Source organism: Salvelinus namaycush, chromosome 18 (genome assembly GCF_016432855.1).
Source record: "Salvelinus namaycush isolate Seneca chromosome 18, SaNama_1.0, whole genome shotgun sequence".
Classification (NCBI taxonomy): Eukaryota; Metazoa; Chordata; class Actinopteri; order Salmoniformes; family Salmonidae; genus Salvelinus; species Salvelinus namaycush.
The window spans coordinates 10,335,426-10,351,835 of NC_052324.1; the positions used below are offsets into that span (position 1 = coordinate 10,335,426).

Below are 16,410 nucleotides of genomic sequence, written 5' to 3' on the forward strand. Positions count from 1 at the left end.
ATCTGTAACTGCTCATGTCTGATGTTTTCAGAAGGACCTTTTCATCTTGGATTTATTATTATTTTCAATGTGTTTCACTCCTACAACTAGCCTACACGTTGCGTTGAACTCGTGGACATGATGATTTTCAGTCGATCTTCTTTTAGCAAGAATATTTAAATCTTTCAAAGCACACTTTGTCAATTGCATTTGCCGATGCCTGTTGCCTCACCAATTTGCACGGCCCTGTTGTTTCTGAGAACCAATTGCTGCCTTTGTTAAAATTCCTCTATGCTGTAAGTACGAATCTCCATTTCAGTTTTTATTAGTAAAACATTTTGATGATTTAAAAAAAAAAGAAAAGGAAAATGTGTTCACAGCCATTCTGGCAGCGGTCATTGGCAGTTAGGCTCTTATTAAAACACGGCTGCACTGTCACACCGCTGCGTCTCCTTGTTCAATCACAGCCAGTAGAAACTTGTTTAAACCCAAATGAGTTTCCTGGGAGGAATATGACCGATCTTATTTGCGTTTCAGATGACCCTGATTTATGAGAAATACGCCCCAGAAAAAAGCCTTCAACCTGAAACTCTGTGGCTGATATTTCTAGATGAATTAAACCTATGACAGCAGTACAACTGCCTGTCTACAACTCTTTCTCGGTGCATGTTGTCTTCTGCATTTCCTCTTCCTTCACTGCTCCCTTGTCGCTGCCTCTTGGAAGCTACCAACCAAGGACATTTCCAATGTCAGCCTTATGAAAGACACAAAGCCTGCTTGATTTATCTGACTGTATTCATACTGTATCATCGTACTTCTGCTTGTTCCGTCACTGTCCTGTGATGAAGAAGTGAATGGCAAAATCCAGAAGCAATAATAAGTTGTATAAACCACTACAGTGAGAAGACCTCATTGTAGAGGTGGAGGTTTTTCATCAGGCCTTTACTCTGGCATCTAGGCTACGACTGCACAGAGACGCATGAAGATGTATGAAATTGGATGAGCTATTTATCATTGTCTGCTTCTGTCAGTCAAAAGTTTAACTCAAGTCAACTATTTTCAGATTAGCTGCATGTAACATCTGTTTTACAATCAACATAAATAATCAGTCTTCAGAATTAACCCTCTTAGAGCTGGGAGATATATTTGTATTTTATGGTGGATTTTTACAATACCGTCTATAAAGGTATTTTGATACAGTGCTAAATAAAATAAAAGTTCTTCAAAATGGACTACCTCACTGTCAGTTGTGTCCTATTTTGGTTGAGTGCAAAGCAATCAGAAGGGAGAATTCCCATTTAAATCCACTGAGAATTAATTTGTTGCCATCCTAGGGTCACGTGCTACTCATAAAACATTAAGAACTTATATTATTCCGAAACATAAAATACCGCCATACCTCCAAAAATAAAAAATAAATGTTATTTTGTCCATATCGCGCAGCCCTAGCTCCTCTGTAATTCCCTCTTTTTTGTGTTTTGACATGATCAACATTTGTTCCAATCTAAAATGTGAATGAAAGTGTTTCCCCAGACTTACTTTGATGCTCCCTCTAGTCCTATAGTTAAAAATCTTTGGCTGTCCAGTCCCATTATGCTGGGTGGGGAGGAGTTAGGGGGAGTTGTGGAGGTAGGGGACCTGGGCAGGCAAGGAAACAGCTGTCTCTTATTGAATGGAATGGGAAGCAGGAGACTATAGCTTGTGTAAGAGCTGAATGGGGATAATGCCAGGTTGTGTTCACACGCCCCCTGCTGTTCCCACTCTCTTCCACGTGAGCCTTTTGGGATTGTTATGTAACTTCACTGAAAAAAGGGAAGAGAGGCTGTCAAACAGTTAGAAAAATTCATGTTTTTTTGCCCCCTTTTGAAGATGCTCACAGTTTTATTCAGTATTATCTTCTGTGCCTCTGTGAAAGAATTCCCAAACAATATTGTGAAGTGGGATCAGAGCCAGTAGTATTGAATATTGCGTAGGCCTTACAGTATGTTGCTGCCGAGGGGGGTTTGGGTAGTTTCTAGAGGCCCTCTTGGCCGCAGAGACAAACGTTTGCTGGTTTAAAAGTAATTTCCTGCAATTCTACACATTTAGCTATGGGGCAGATGGAACATGTTACAGTTTTAAAGCATTTTACAGTTTTAAAATATAGATGCAACATGTCAAGTATTGGTCCCATTTTTCATCAGGTGAAATAAAAGGTCTCAGAAATTTTCCGTACGCACAAAAAGCGTATTTTGTTGAAATGTTGTACACAAATTTGTTTACATCCCTGTTAGTGAGCATTTCTCCTTTGCCAAGATAATCCATCGACTTGACAGGTGTGGCATATCAAGAAGCTGATTAAACAGCATGATCATTACACAGGTGCACAAGAATTTGGCGGTACGTCCAACCGGGCACCCGACCACATGCAACCACACCAACCCAGGACTTCCACATCCGGCTTCTTCACCTGCGCCACCCAGACAGCTGATGAAACTGTGGGTCTGCACAAACTGTCGGAAACCATCTGTGTGCTCGTTGTCCTCACCAGGGTCTTGACCTGACTACAGTTCGGCGTTGTAATCCGACGTCGGTGGGCAAATGCTCATTTTCGATGGCCAACGGCACGCTGGAGAAGTGTGCTCTTCACGAATGAATCCCAGTTTCAACTGTACCAGGCAGATGGCAGACAGTGTGTATGGCATTGTGTGGGCGAGCGGCTTGCTGATGTCAACGTTGTGAACAGATTGCCCAGTGGTGGGGTTATTGTATGGGCAGGCATAAGCTACGGACAATAAACACAATTGCAATTTGAATGCACAGAGATACCGTGACGAGATCCTGGGGCCCATTGTCATGCCATTCATCACTTCATGTTTCAGCATGATAATGCACGGCCTCATGTCACAAGGATCTGTAAACAATTCCTGGAAGCTGCAAATGTCCCAATTCTTCCATGGCCTACATACTCACCAGATACATCACCCATTGAGCATGTTTGGGATGTTCTCGATCGATGTGTACGACAGCGTGTTCCAGTTCCCGCCAATGTCCATAAACTTTGCGCAGCCATTGAGGAGGAGTGGAACAACATTCCACAGGCCACAATCAACAGCCTGATAAACTCTGTACAGAGGAAATGTTGCGCTGCATGAGGCAAATGGTGGTCCCACCAGGTACTGACTGGTTTTCTGATCCACGCCCCTACCTTTCTTTCTGAGGTATCTGTGACCAACAAATGCATGTCTGTATTCCCAGTGATGTGAAATCCATAGATTAGGGCCTAATTAACGTATTTCAATTAACTGAATTCCTTATGAACTACAACACCAGTCTCAATGTCATCAGTGAAGAGGCGGCTCCGGGATGCTAGCCTTCTAGGCAGAGTTGCAAAGAAAAAGCCATATCTCAGAATGGCCAATAAAAATAAAAGATGAAGATGGGCAAACAAACACAGACATTGGACAGAGGAACTCTGCCTAGAAAGCCAGCTTCCCGGAGTCGCCTCTTCACTGTTGACGTTGAGACTGGTGTTTTGCGGGTACTATTTAATGAAGCTGCCAGTTGAGGACTTGCGAGGCGTCTGTTTCTCAAACTAGACACTCTAATGTACTTGTCCTCTTGCTCAGTTGTGCACCGGGGCCTCCCACTCCTCTTTCTATTCTGGTTAGAGCCAGAATAGAATAAATAAGTAATGAGAAACGACAGTCCATCATTACTTTAAGACATGATGGTCAGTCAATCCGGAAAATTTCAAAAACTTTGACATTTCTTCAAGTGCAGTCACAAATACCATCAAGCACTATCATGAAACTGGCTCTCATGACGACCGCCACAGGAAAGGAAAATCCAGAGTTACCTCTGCTGCAGAAGATAAGTTCATTAGAGTTTCCAGCCTCAGAAATTCCAGCCCAAATAAATGCTTCATAGAGTTCAAGTAACAGACACATCTCAACATCAACTGTTTAGAGGAGACTTCACGAATCAGGCATTCATGGTCGAATTCCTGCAAAGAAACCACTACTAAAGGACACCAATCAGAGGAAGAGACCTGCTTGGGCCAAGAAACATAAGCAATGGACATTAGACTGGTGGGAATCTGTCCTTTGGTCTGATGAGTCCAAATTTGAGATTTTTGGTTCCAACGGCCGTGCCTTTGTGTGGCGCAGAGTATGTGAGCGGATAATCTCTGCATGTGTGGTTCCCACCATGAAGCATGGAGGAGTTGGTGTGGGGTTGCTTTGCTGGTGACACTGTCTGTGATTTATTTAGAATTCAAGGCACACTTAGCCATGTTGGTTAACACAGCATTCTGCAGCAATACGCCATCCAATCTGGTTTGCACTTAGTCCCACTATCATTTGTTTTCCAATAGGGCAGTGACCCAACACAACTCCAGGCTGTGAAAGGGCTATTTGACCAAGAAGGAGAGTGATGGCATGCTGCATCAGATGACCTGGCCTCCAGTCGCCCGACCTCAACCCAGTTGAGATGGTTTGGGGTGAGTTGGACCGCAGAGTGAAGGAAATGCTGCCAACACGTGCTCAGCATATGTGGGAACTCCTTCAAGACTGATGGAAAATCATTCCAGGTGAAGCTGGAAAATTCTAGATCACCTGTACTCCACACACAGAGACGCGTACAAAGCTCTCCCTCACCCTCCATTTGGTAAATCCGACCACAACTCTATCCTCCTGATTCCTGCTTACAAGCAAAAATTTAAGCATTAAGCACCAGTGTCTCGGTCTATAAAAAAATGGTCAGATGAAGCAGATGCTAAACTACAGGACTGCTTTGCTATCACAGACTGGAACATGTTCCGGGATTCTTCCGATGACATTGAGGAATACACCACATCAGTCACTGGCTTTATCAATAAGTGCATTAAGGACGTCGTCCCCACAGTGGCTGTACGTACATACCCCAACCAGAAGCCATGGATTACAGGCAACATTCGCACTGAGCTAAAGGGTAGAGCTGCCGCTTTCAAGGAGCGGGGCTCTAACCCGGAAGAAATCCCGCTATGCCCTGCGACGAACCATCAAACAGGAAAAGCGTCAATACAGGGCTAAGATTTAATCATACTACACCGGCTCTGACGCTCGTCGGATGTGGCAGGGCTTGCAAACTATTACATACTACAAAGGGAAGCACAGCCGCGAGCTGCTCAGTGACACAAGCCTACCAGACGAGCTAAATCACTTCTATGCTCGCTTCGAGGCAAGCAACAGTGAGGCATGCATGAGAGCATCAGCTGTTCCGGACGACTGTGGGATCACGCTCTCCGTAGCCGACGTGAGTAAGACCTTTAAACAGGTCAACATACACAAGGCTGCAGGGCCAGACGGATTACCAGGACGTGTGCTCCGGGCATGTGCTGACCAACTGGCAGGTGTCTTCACTGACATTTTCAACATGTCCCTGATTGAGTCTGTAATACCAACATGCTTCAAGCAGACCACCATAGTCCCTGTTCCCAAGAACACAAAGGCAACCTGCTTAAATGACTACAGACCCGTAGCACTCACGTCCGTAGCCATGGAGTGCTTTGAAAGGCTGGTAATGGCTCACATAAACACCATTATCCCAGAAACCCTAGACCCACTCCAATTTGCATACCGCCCAAACAGATCCACAGATGATGCAATCTCTATTGCACTCCACACTGCCCTTTCCCACCTGGAGAAATGGAAAACCTATGTGAGAATGCTGTTCATTGACTACAGCTCAGCGTTCAACACCATAGTACCCTCAAAGCTCATCACCAAGCTAAGGATCCTGGGACTAAACACCTCCCTATGCAACTGGATCCTGGACTTCCTGACAGGCCACCCCCAGGTGGTGAGGGTAGGTAGCAACACATCTGCCACGCTGATCCTCAACACTGGAGCTCCCCAGGGGTGCGTGCTCAGTCCCCTCCTGTACTCCCTGTTCACCCACGACTGCATGGCCAGGCACGACTCCAACACCATCATTAAGTTTTCTGACGACACAACAGTGGTAGGCCTGATCACCGACAACGACGAGACAGCCTATAGGGAGGAGGTCAGAGACCTGGCCGGGTAGTGCCAGAATAACAACCTATCCCTCAACGTAACCAAGACTAAGGAGAAAATTGTGGACTACAGGAAAAGGAGCACAGAGCACGTCCCCATTCTCATCGACGGGGCTGTAGTGGAGCAGGTTAAGAGCTTCAAATTCCTTGGTGTCCACATCAACAACAAACTAGATTGTTCCAAACACACCAAGACAGTTGTGAAGAGGGCACAACAAAGCCTATTCCCCCTCATGAAACTAAAAAGATTTGGCATGGGTCCTGAGATCCTCAAAAGGTTCTACAGCTGCAACATTGAGAGCATCCTGACCGGTTGCATCACTGCCTGGTACGGCAATTGCTCGGCCTCCGACCGCAAGGCACTTCAGAGGGTAGTGCGTACGGCCCAGTACATCACTGGGGCTAAGCTGCCTGCCATCCAGGACCTCTACAACAGGCGGTGTCAGAGGAAGGTCCTAAAAATTGTCAAAGACCCCAGCCACCCCAGTCATAGACTGTTCTCTCTACTACCGCATGGCAAGCGGTACCGGAGTGCCAAGTCTAGGACAAAAAGGCTTCTCAACAGTTTTTACCCCCAAGTCATGAGACTCCTGAACAGGTAACCAAATGGTTACCCGGACTATTTGCATTGTGTGCCCCCCCAACCCCTCTTTTACACTGCTGCTACTCTCTGTTTATCTTATATGCATAGTCACTTTAACTATACATTCATGTACATACTACCTAAATTGGCCCGACCAACCAGTGCTCCCGCACATTGGCTAACCGGGCTATCTGCATTGTGTCCTACCACCCGGCAACCCCTCATTTTACGTGTCTGCTACTCTGTTCATCATATATGCATAGTCACTTTAACGATACCTACATGTACATTCTACCTCCATAAGCCTGACTAACAGGTGTCTGTATATAGCCTTACTACTCTTTTTTCAAATGTCTTTTTACTGTTGTTTTATTTCTTTACTTACCTACACACACACACACACATACCTTATTTTTTCTCCCGCACCATTGGTTAGAGCCTGTAAGTAAGCATTTCACTGTAAGGTCTATACCTGTTGTATTCGGCGCACGTGACAAATAAACTTTGATTTGATTTTGTTGAATGCCAAGAGTGTGCAAAACTGTTATCAAGGCAAAGAGTGGCTACTTTGAAGAATCTCAAATATATTTTGATTTGTTTTAACACTTTTTTGGTTACTACATGATTCCATGTGTATTATTTCATAGTTTTGATGTCTTCACTATTATTCTATAATGTAGAAAATAGTAAAAATAAAGAAAAACCCTTGAATGAGTAGGTTTGTGCTGCTAAATGCACGAAGGGGAAGCACTCAGCTACATCGGACATATGGCCTAAAGCAACACTATCTTCTCTGCAGTTTTGTTGTTTTGTTTATTTATTTCTATCCAGTGTGTTTAGCATTCAGGTTGGGCTTCCCTGGGCACCAGTCCAGCAGCACTGGGCTGCTTCACGATCCAGGTCTTACAAACTAGCCTCATTAGCCATGAAGAGTAGGCTTGGTCAATTAAAATAAATCCCTGTTAGCACAGCTGCTTTGGTCAGCCAAATGTAGCTAGGGGAGCGCTGTGTAGTCTGCCTCTCGCCTAGTGAACGGCGCTCTGTAGCCGCATATCTTGACTAATTATTTCAAGAGGAGGAATATTTTAATAGCAATTAATGAGCTGCGGGATTATGTGAGCCCCAATTTAAGTGCTCTGTCTGTGAATGAGCGCTATGAAGAATCCCCAAAGAAGTGAAGTACCGGATGGCTGGCGGAATTAGTCCAGATGAGACCTGCCACCGGTTTGCACTGCAGTCTGGGGAGAGCCTAGGGAATGGTCCTAGGTTGTCCTCTAGTTGTTGATTTGGTTTCTTACTCTCCTTTTGTGGTAACACTATGGCAATACCAGTATACTGCATAATGATGCAGGATACGTTAAAATTTGTCATAAGCATGGCTTTATCAAATCTGCTATTTTCAAACTTTTTATACGTTGACTAATAAAATATTATTATAGATGCTTATAACATTATGGTAACACATTATACTAAATTCTTACCAAATTAGTAATGTGTTTATCAGGCTTGTATATCGCCAGTTTTATAAATCCAGATGTTACATCTACTTTTTGAGTTTTTATATTTTGAATATCAAATAGAGGGATTTCTGGTCCCTTTAGGATTTTCTGTCACATTTGATACCAGTCATTGGGCTGTATGACTGACACTGATTGAAACACCTGTGTCTTCTGCATAGCTTCTGTCTCTTTCACGACGTTTCATCAGACGGGGAGCAGAGCTGCCGACAGGCTTCTGCCGCTTCCACATCAAAGTGAGAGCTGCTTTACTTGCCATGCATCGCTCCCAAACTAACGACAGGAGGAGAGGGGGAGGTAGAGTGGGCAGGAGCGGAGGATATAGTTGGGCTACAAAACCAAATATTTCTCCTTTTAAGTGAGCAGAGTGTTGTTAGGCTTGAGATTTAGCTTTGGGGAAACAGTCGGCTACGATGTCTCAATTAAACTTGATGATGACTTTTTTATTTTTTCTTATTTTTCTCTACTCTGTTGCCAGTAATGTTTTCGTGTGAATTGTACGATTTTGTGTGGGCTGCCCGAGGCTAGAACAGAGGACAAATTATAATACATGGTGTTACTGGTAGGGCAGCTTTCAAGTTGTCACGTGTCAGTTAACTCAAGGTCAGATTTCTACCTTCATTAACTTTCGTCTGACGCCTGTCACATTACTGTCACATAGTTGGCCTTGGAGCTGTGTTTTAAGTGTCTCAAGGTTTAGTGGCGAAAACAGACCCAGACTAGGTCAGCTGTTGGCTATTCTCCATGTATGTTTGATGTGATGTGGTTTAGAGCTGCCTGGCTGCGCAGGATGATCTCCACCCTGTGGTAGCGATAGTGTCGTCTGAAATGGCCTGTCCTTCTCACCACTAATAGGCTGCACACGGTAGACGCACAGCCTACCGCGTGGTTTCAATTGGCTCTGTGAGCCAGAGCATGGGGCTTGCAACACCACAGAGTTGTGGGCTTGATTCCAGCCAATGAGATACTGTCTTCACTAATGCCTAATGTTTCCTTTTAGGCCTAGTTACTGTACTAACACATGGCATGTTTAAAAAATATATATATTCTGTTCTTTTCTCTCCCCATTTAGTTACAATACCATGCTGGCTTGGCGTCCAGTCTTCTCAACCAGCAGTCACTCAAGCGCTCAGCTAACCAAATGGGGGCATCAGCCAAGAGAAGACCCAAAGTCCAGCCCAGTACCCTGGTTCTGCCACCACAGTGAGTACAGCTCCTCTTCTTCCTGCTCGCGCATTTCCCTGATAGTTGGGAAAGCAGTGACTGAAAGATGAATGATCTCACTCCAATTGTTTTTCCTCAGTTTATTGTCGTCGTAGTCCCGAGGGATCACATAATGGGAATAAAGCGGTGCATTGTCTTATTTTGTTGTCTTGGGCCGTAGACCTCTTGCTTCGATAGGAGAGTGGGGGAAGGGCATGCAGAAAGTCTGGATGGATGGATTGAGGGATGACATCCCCAATGAAATATGAAAGAGTGGGTGTAGGAAAGAGAAGAGTGTGGTCCCCAGCTGGCATAGCTGCTACAAAATCTGAAATACATTGTGTGTTGGGCTCTTATGGATAGTCCTTGATCAGTGTGGCATTGTACCCTGGTCTTTGAAATGTCCCACTTTTTTTCAGAAATGTTTGTCAGTGTGCCTTTTGAAAGACATGGGCTACTCTTTTCATAATGTTGTTACAGTGCAAGTTATTGTGCGACTTTTATATAATTTAAAGTCCTTCGGGTAGATGAGGTTTGTAGAATGTGTGGAAAAGGCACCTGGTGCACTCTTCTGTTCACCCTCACGCCACTTGTCAACAAAGAAAGATCCTCACAAAATGTCAGATTCACTGGGTTTGGGTGACATTTTCCTCCATATTTCCCATCTGGCATTTTAGAAGTTTTTGGCATGGGAGGTAGGGCCGGCGTCGCTCAGTAAAGTGTCTGCACTCTGGATGTAAAAGGAAATATCAATAGTGGGGAACAGTGAAGGCACGGCTGTCACTGTAAATCTTCCCGGAGCAGCTTCTCACTGGTCGGTTTCCTGCGTTGTGCAGGAGGGGTGACTCTGGGCTTTGGGGAACTCTAATGGCTCCGTACAGCACAGGAAGAGAGCGAGGTGAAGAGCGGAGCAAGGTGAAGCCAACCAGCGGCTCCTCTGTCAAACGTCATTGTCCTGATGAATTTGCCGTTTCTAAAAGGAGCACCCAGCGCATGAATTATGCAGCACAACCTTCATGCGAGGTGGCTTTTAAGTTTTTTTGCATCCACCCTCCTGCATCGCCAGCTGTTTTCGCCCTGCGTTCTTCTATATGTACAGAAATGCCCCAGAAAGTGCACAGTGTAATGATGGTATAACAAATAAATGTTGTGGTCGTGAATAAATATAGATGATATGATATTGGGTTTATGCAGATACTTTAGCTACCAAGTAGTCAAGTCCTGAGTAGACACATTTCTGTTGGAGAGTAGATCAATGGCAGGCCATTAGAGATTGGCATATTTGATTGTTCAAGTCGAATCTGCTTTGTCAGCCTTGAAAACGATCTTGTTATAGGTATGGAGATACCAGGTTATACAATCTGATAGCCTATTAGTCCGACACTAGACACAGGAAGGGCTTGTTATGCAGGAGTCATGATCTAAGACTGGATGCTGAAGAGATTAACAGATAATAGAAGACATCGGACTGCTAACTAGCAGGCCTCATGCTAAGAAATTGATGGGGATGTGGCTTTGGTATCAACGTTTTTTTTAACAGATGCATACAGTATGAAAAGGGCCTGGAGTTATGGGACACTTTTTGAGGCACTGTGTTTTTTCAGGTATTTAGGAAATGTTCTTTAATTGACACAAGCTGTCTCCAATCAATCAATCAATCAATCAATCAATCAATCAATGTCTGGTTGGTCATGTGTTTTGTGGGGGGACCGCCTAAGCCATGGGATGCGTAGCTCTGCGAATCTTAAGTGAAGTGCCAATATTCTATTAGTCTGAATTTGCCGAAACAGTTAATGGTCAGAACACTATCAATTAGGAATATCGCTAGCAATAACCGAATACATTTTGGGGGAATTGCATACCTACAGTAGGAAAGAGGAGAATATCTTTCTAATGATGTCAATTTTATTTCTCAACTCCTAATATCACACTAATTACACTCATTGGAGCCACTTACACTCACTGGAGTATCTGACATAGGCTTTGAAAAAGCACCCGTGACTATGCTACCAGTGCGGCAAGTGCTGCTGTTAAGCTTTCTTGACTTGGACATACAGTACCAGTGAAAAGTTTGGACACACCTACTCATTCAAGGGTTTTTCTTTATTTTTACTATTTTCTACATTGTCGAAAAACAGTGAAGACATCACAACTATGAAATAACACATATGGAATCATGTAGTGACCAAAAAAGTGTTAAACAAACCAAAATAGATTTTTAGATCCTTCAAAGTAGCCACCATTTGCCTCGATGACAGCTTTGCACACTCTTGGCATTCTCTCAACCAGCTTCAACCTGGGCAAGAAAAGGTTGACGACCCCTGTGCTCTAAATGGAGCCATGCCGAATGTAATCAGCTAAACTGGCACGTTGTGACTGACTCCTGTCATGGATAAACCAACCTCCCTTAGACAGCTAGCCCCCATATCTGGATTATTACTGTCCTAAGTGGTTAACACATTTAGGTTAATCATGCATCTCTTTGAGCTGCTGCTCTGTTTATCCAGAGATGCAGTGACTAAATTAGAGCAATTGTGCTCTCTCTATTGTTAAAAGCAAAGACAAATTGATGATTAAAGTGGAACTAACCACTAAGTTTCATAGCTAATCCGACTAACTAATATAAAATTCCTTCTTGTTTTGGGAGGGTACCACTATAATAATATGGTGATATTGCCTGTGCTTCTGGAAAGTCACCAGGAAACTTTGCGCGGTGCAAGGTCACTTTTGAGTGACTCATGCTGGGCGTGTCGTCTGTTGGCCAACGATGATCAGTTCGTCACTCCGGGGACACAGGCCTTTGTCCTTGGAGCATCGATTCAAAGTGGCGTTGTCAGCTTGGGCCTGCCCATTCCCATCAACAGAGAGGCTAAGCAGATCTATTAGAAGCAAGCCTGGAATTTGTGATTTTAGGGGCAAGGCCATTTGGCCTTCAAGAGGTCCCCAATCTGCCAGAGAGCCAAGGCCATCTGCTAGGGCACCAAGGCCGTTAAACCAAAATAACCAATTAAATGTATTTTAAAACGTATGTGTATGTAAATGTACATGAATAATTTGCCTACATGTCAAGGTGTAGGTGATAGACTATGCGTATTGGCTACAGCATCTCATGTCCACACCGATGCTGACATGAGGGGCACCAGAAAATATAGCCAAAGTTTAATGAGACTTTTAATTACATATAGTGTATATAGGCTAAACGCCAGTCATGTTTGATAAATATAATGTAGTATATTTAATAGTAACGCCTAAATGCTTGATTGTGTCAACATACTTGAGGCACTGTTCGTTCCGATAAGAGAGGCCTGTGCTTGTTGCGCACCGCAACATCACCCACATTGCAATTTGAGCAGAGGCAGTCATCATTTTTAAACCATTTAACCATAAACGTAATTGTTTAAAACCTGGATGTTTTTTATTTTGAGGCATGTCTTACCTTGTTTCAAAGTAGCCTAGCCAAATTCCCAACCATAGGAATGTTGAGAGAGTTATTTTATAATCACTTTCTCATATGCCATTGAAAAAGTATTTCTCTCATGTTGTATTAGTTTTCAAATCAACTTTCTTTCGTTGTCCAGCAGCCAAAGACACAATCTTAGTCATATTAACAACCCATGCTAGTTGTTGCATATTTAGATCTTCCCTCTTTCTACATTTCTAAAGATGATTTTCCTCTATGTCCCATGAAACCGCTCGCATTGACAGTGCGCTTTTACAAACGATGATGTATTCTCGCTAATTGCATTTTGGAACATTTGCGTGTATAGCCTACTGCCGTGTGCGCATTGCTGCGCTTATAATGTGAATAAATAATAGTTTATCAGCATTTTAAGCTAAACGTCCTGATTTTGTTGCATCAGCGTCATTGCTTTTAAAAAATATATATGTGCAGTGATTGTATGAATTTGGGATCTATCGGCCCACGAATGTCCCAGAGTCTGTTAGGAATATTTATTTCTCACACAGAACGACAAGCTGACCAATAGAATAGGTCAACTGTTGTACTATGGGAGATAGTAGATTGGCATAGGCTAGTGATTTGACTGTTTGTTACTCATCTTGTTGGCTGAGGAAAAGTTGGACAGTTCAGTGTGTGCCTGGGGAATTCAATAAGAAGGACGCGCGCTGTTGCATCCCCGATGTTGCATCCCCGATGTGTCCGGTCTTCACTTGTACTTTGGAGCTGCGATGCCTGTGAGAACGACACAATCACGTGACTGGCATTGGCTAATAAGAATTTCAATACTCTATCTGAGAGAGCCGTGTGAGTGAGAGCTGCTTCGGAGCACACCGAATGGCAACTGGGAGAAGTGAATTCTAATTATTATATTCAGCCCAAGGGCACAATGGCCACTTTGGCCGCAAGGCACTGCTTTTTTAGGGGGCATTACAGCCACAGAAGGGGGGGGGCCGTCGATGCCGTCGGGGAATTGGCGGTCTGATTAGGAGCCATCCCCGCTGCACTTCTCTCTTAGGTCTGGCCCTGTCACAAGCATCACACAAACTCACAGGCCCCACTCGCATATTAACACTGTATTAACATACGAGGTGGAACATTTCCCAAACACATGTAGTAGCCATTTTTCACATTGGTCTCTGAATGTAACATCCCGTTGTAACTGGGGTGATAACTTCCAAATGGTAGGGCTGTGACCGTCATGGAATTTCCGGTTATTTGTCAGGCGTATGACCACGGTCACCATTATAATAGTTTTGAATAGAAAGGGGGGAAAAGCCCCCCATTGTCTCTTCTTCTCCGCTTCTAACTGCATGTTCTGCTGCAAACGTTGGGTTGAATGGGGAACGTTTCATCACGTTGTAAAGAATCAATTTTATTGTGGAAAATGACTCAACTGCACTTGTCATCTTTTTTAATGCCGGGCCATCCCATCTTCAGTCAGCTATTCGTTCCACAACACAACATTCTAAAACTGTCTAGTTTTCCTCCTCTCGTCTTTCATTATATTGGCTGTTAAATGTAAACCAGGCTTACTTTTTGCTACTTTTGGGTAAAGCTTGTCGAAGTTGTTTTAAAAAGTTTTCTTTTTGGCCTCCCGAGTGGCTCAGTAGTCTAAGGCACTGCAACGCAGTGCTAGCTGTGCCACTAGAGATCCTGGTTCAAATCCAGGCTCTGTCGTAGCCGGCCGCAACCGGGTGACCCATGGGGGAGTGCACATTTGGTCCAGCGTCATCCGGATTAGGGGAGGGTTTGGCCGGCCGGGATGTTCTTGTCCCACCGCGCTCTAGCGACTCCTGTGGCGGGCCGGGCACATGCATGCTGACACAGTCGCCAGGTGTACTGTGTTTCCTCCGACACATTGGTGCTGCTGGCTTCCGGGTTAAGCAGTCATTGTGTCAAGAAGCAGTGCGGCTTGGCTGGGTTGTGTTTCGGAGGACGCACGGCTCTCGACCTTCGCCTCTCCCGAGTCCGTATGGAAGTTGCAGCGATGGGACAAGACTGTAGCTACCAATTGGGGAGAAAAAGGGGTAATAATAATAATAGTTTATTTATTTTAAATGTTAATGACGGTTATTTTATTTTCATCACTTTCTTCGTGCATAATCATTTGTTGCTCTATTAAACAGTTACCCTGCCAGGCCTACCAAATGTGTTTGTCTTCTCGATTAAACTTGGGTCCTCGCAGCTTTGGTTTTTCCCATTCTCCATAACGGACTTGGTCAGACACCGTCCACTTCTTTTTTAATTCAGGTGATATTTGGATATATTTGTCCTGCAGATTATACTATAACAATTCACACATGTTTGAATTAGTGAACTTAGGCCTAATCATTGGCATGCAGACGCTGGTTTGGCTCTGGGCATCCTGTTTCCGGTGCTGCATTGCGACACAGTAGAGTTGAGGAGGATGAAATTTCAGTCATCAGTTATCCCTGATTAGACTGAACAGCAAGTCAGACCGCTCTGATTTATCAGTATTCATCTCAGTGAGCCATGCAGTCACAAGCAAGGGAATATCTGACCACTCCTCATAATCAACTGCAACGTTTGCAGGTGTAAGAGAAATGTTAGGCTCCATCCCCAAACACTCTGGCAAGCTGATACCAGTCTGTCAGTTGTTGTTTGTCATCTCTCTTAGTTAGAATTCGCCGTCATGAAACTGCGCTAGATCCGATTTGTCTTGGTACTCGCAGATCACTTTTCAAATACTTTTTTGAGGGTTTTCACCTGCTCAGCGGCTCCTAATGGTAATCTGGAGCATTCACATTCAAGACACTCTTCACAGTGGATTCTTAAACTATGTAACATAACTTTCCTTTTGTGTCTATATTTCCTTAGAGTGTTCATTAACTTTGCATTTAAATTACAAGGTTAATAGAAAGAAGCACAAATTACTTGTAGATATTCTAAAGGCTAATCCTTTAAAGGGACATTTCACTCACTTTTGCTATTTTAAAAACCATCTTTTGCTATTTTTGTAATTAGTCCACTGTTGATACAGTTCCAGCATGTTTTGCATGTCACCAGTCAAGTTCTCATATGATGCAAAACACATCATCATGATGATGTGGCCAGTGACTCTCTGCTTCTTAAGTTCAATATCTTGACCCTGACTGCATGTGCTGGAATTGAAATATAATTATTAGAACAGGCATCCCCATTCAAGTCAATGATGGCATAATGGGTAGACTGGCGGCCATTGCGAGGTGTACCCATAGGAGCAAAGCAGGAAGTAAAAGACAACGGACCCGTTCTGTCAGCTTGTGTGGCTTACCACTTCATGGCTGAGCCGTTGTTGCTCCTAGACTTTTCCACTTCACAATTACAGCACTTACAGTTGACCGGGGCAGCTCTAGCAGGGCAGAAATCTGACGAACTGGCTTGTTGGAAAGGTGGCATGTTGAAAGTCACTGAGCTCTTCAGTAAGGTCATTCTACTGTAAATGTTTGTCTATGGAGATTGCATGGCAGTGTGCTCGATTTTATACACCTGTCAACAACGGGTGTGGCTGAAATAGCCAAATCCACTCATTTGAAAGGGTGTCCACATACTTTTGTATATATAGTGTATGTGCAAAAATATGTGTTGTGATTTGTTGATTCAGCTCAAATGACATTATAAAAAATACATTCCA

At 43.9% G+C, this 16,410-nt stretch overlaps 1 protein-coding gene across 1 annotated transcript in view; it reads left to right on the forward strand.

The window, feature by feature from the left end:
- The window catches only part of LOC120063059 (mediator of RNA polymerase II transcription subunit 27-like), a 90,437-nt gene that overhangs the window by 31,387 nt on the left and 42,640 nt on the right, over positions 1 to 16,410 (forward strand). Inside the window, exon 3 of the mRNA XM_039013186.1 lies at positions 9,186 to 9,316. Coding sequence (XP_038869114.1) covers positions 9,186 to 9,316 — 131 coding nt within the window. The remainder of the gene's footprint in view (positions 1 to 9,185; positions 9,317 to 16,410) is intronic.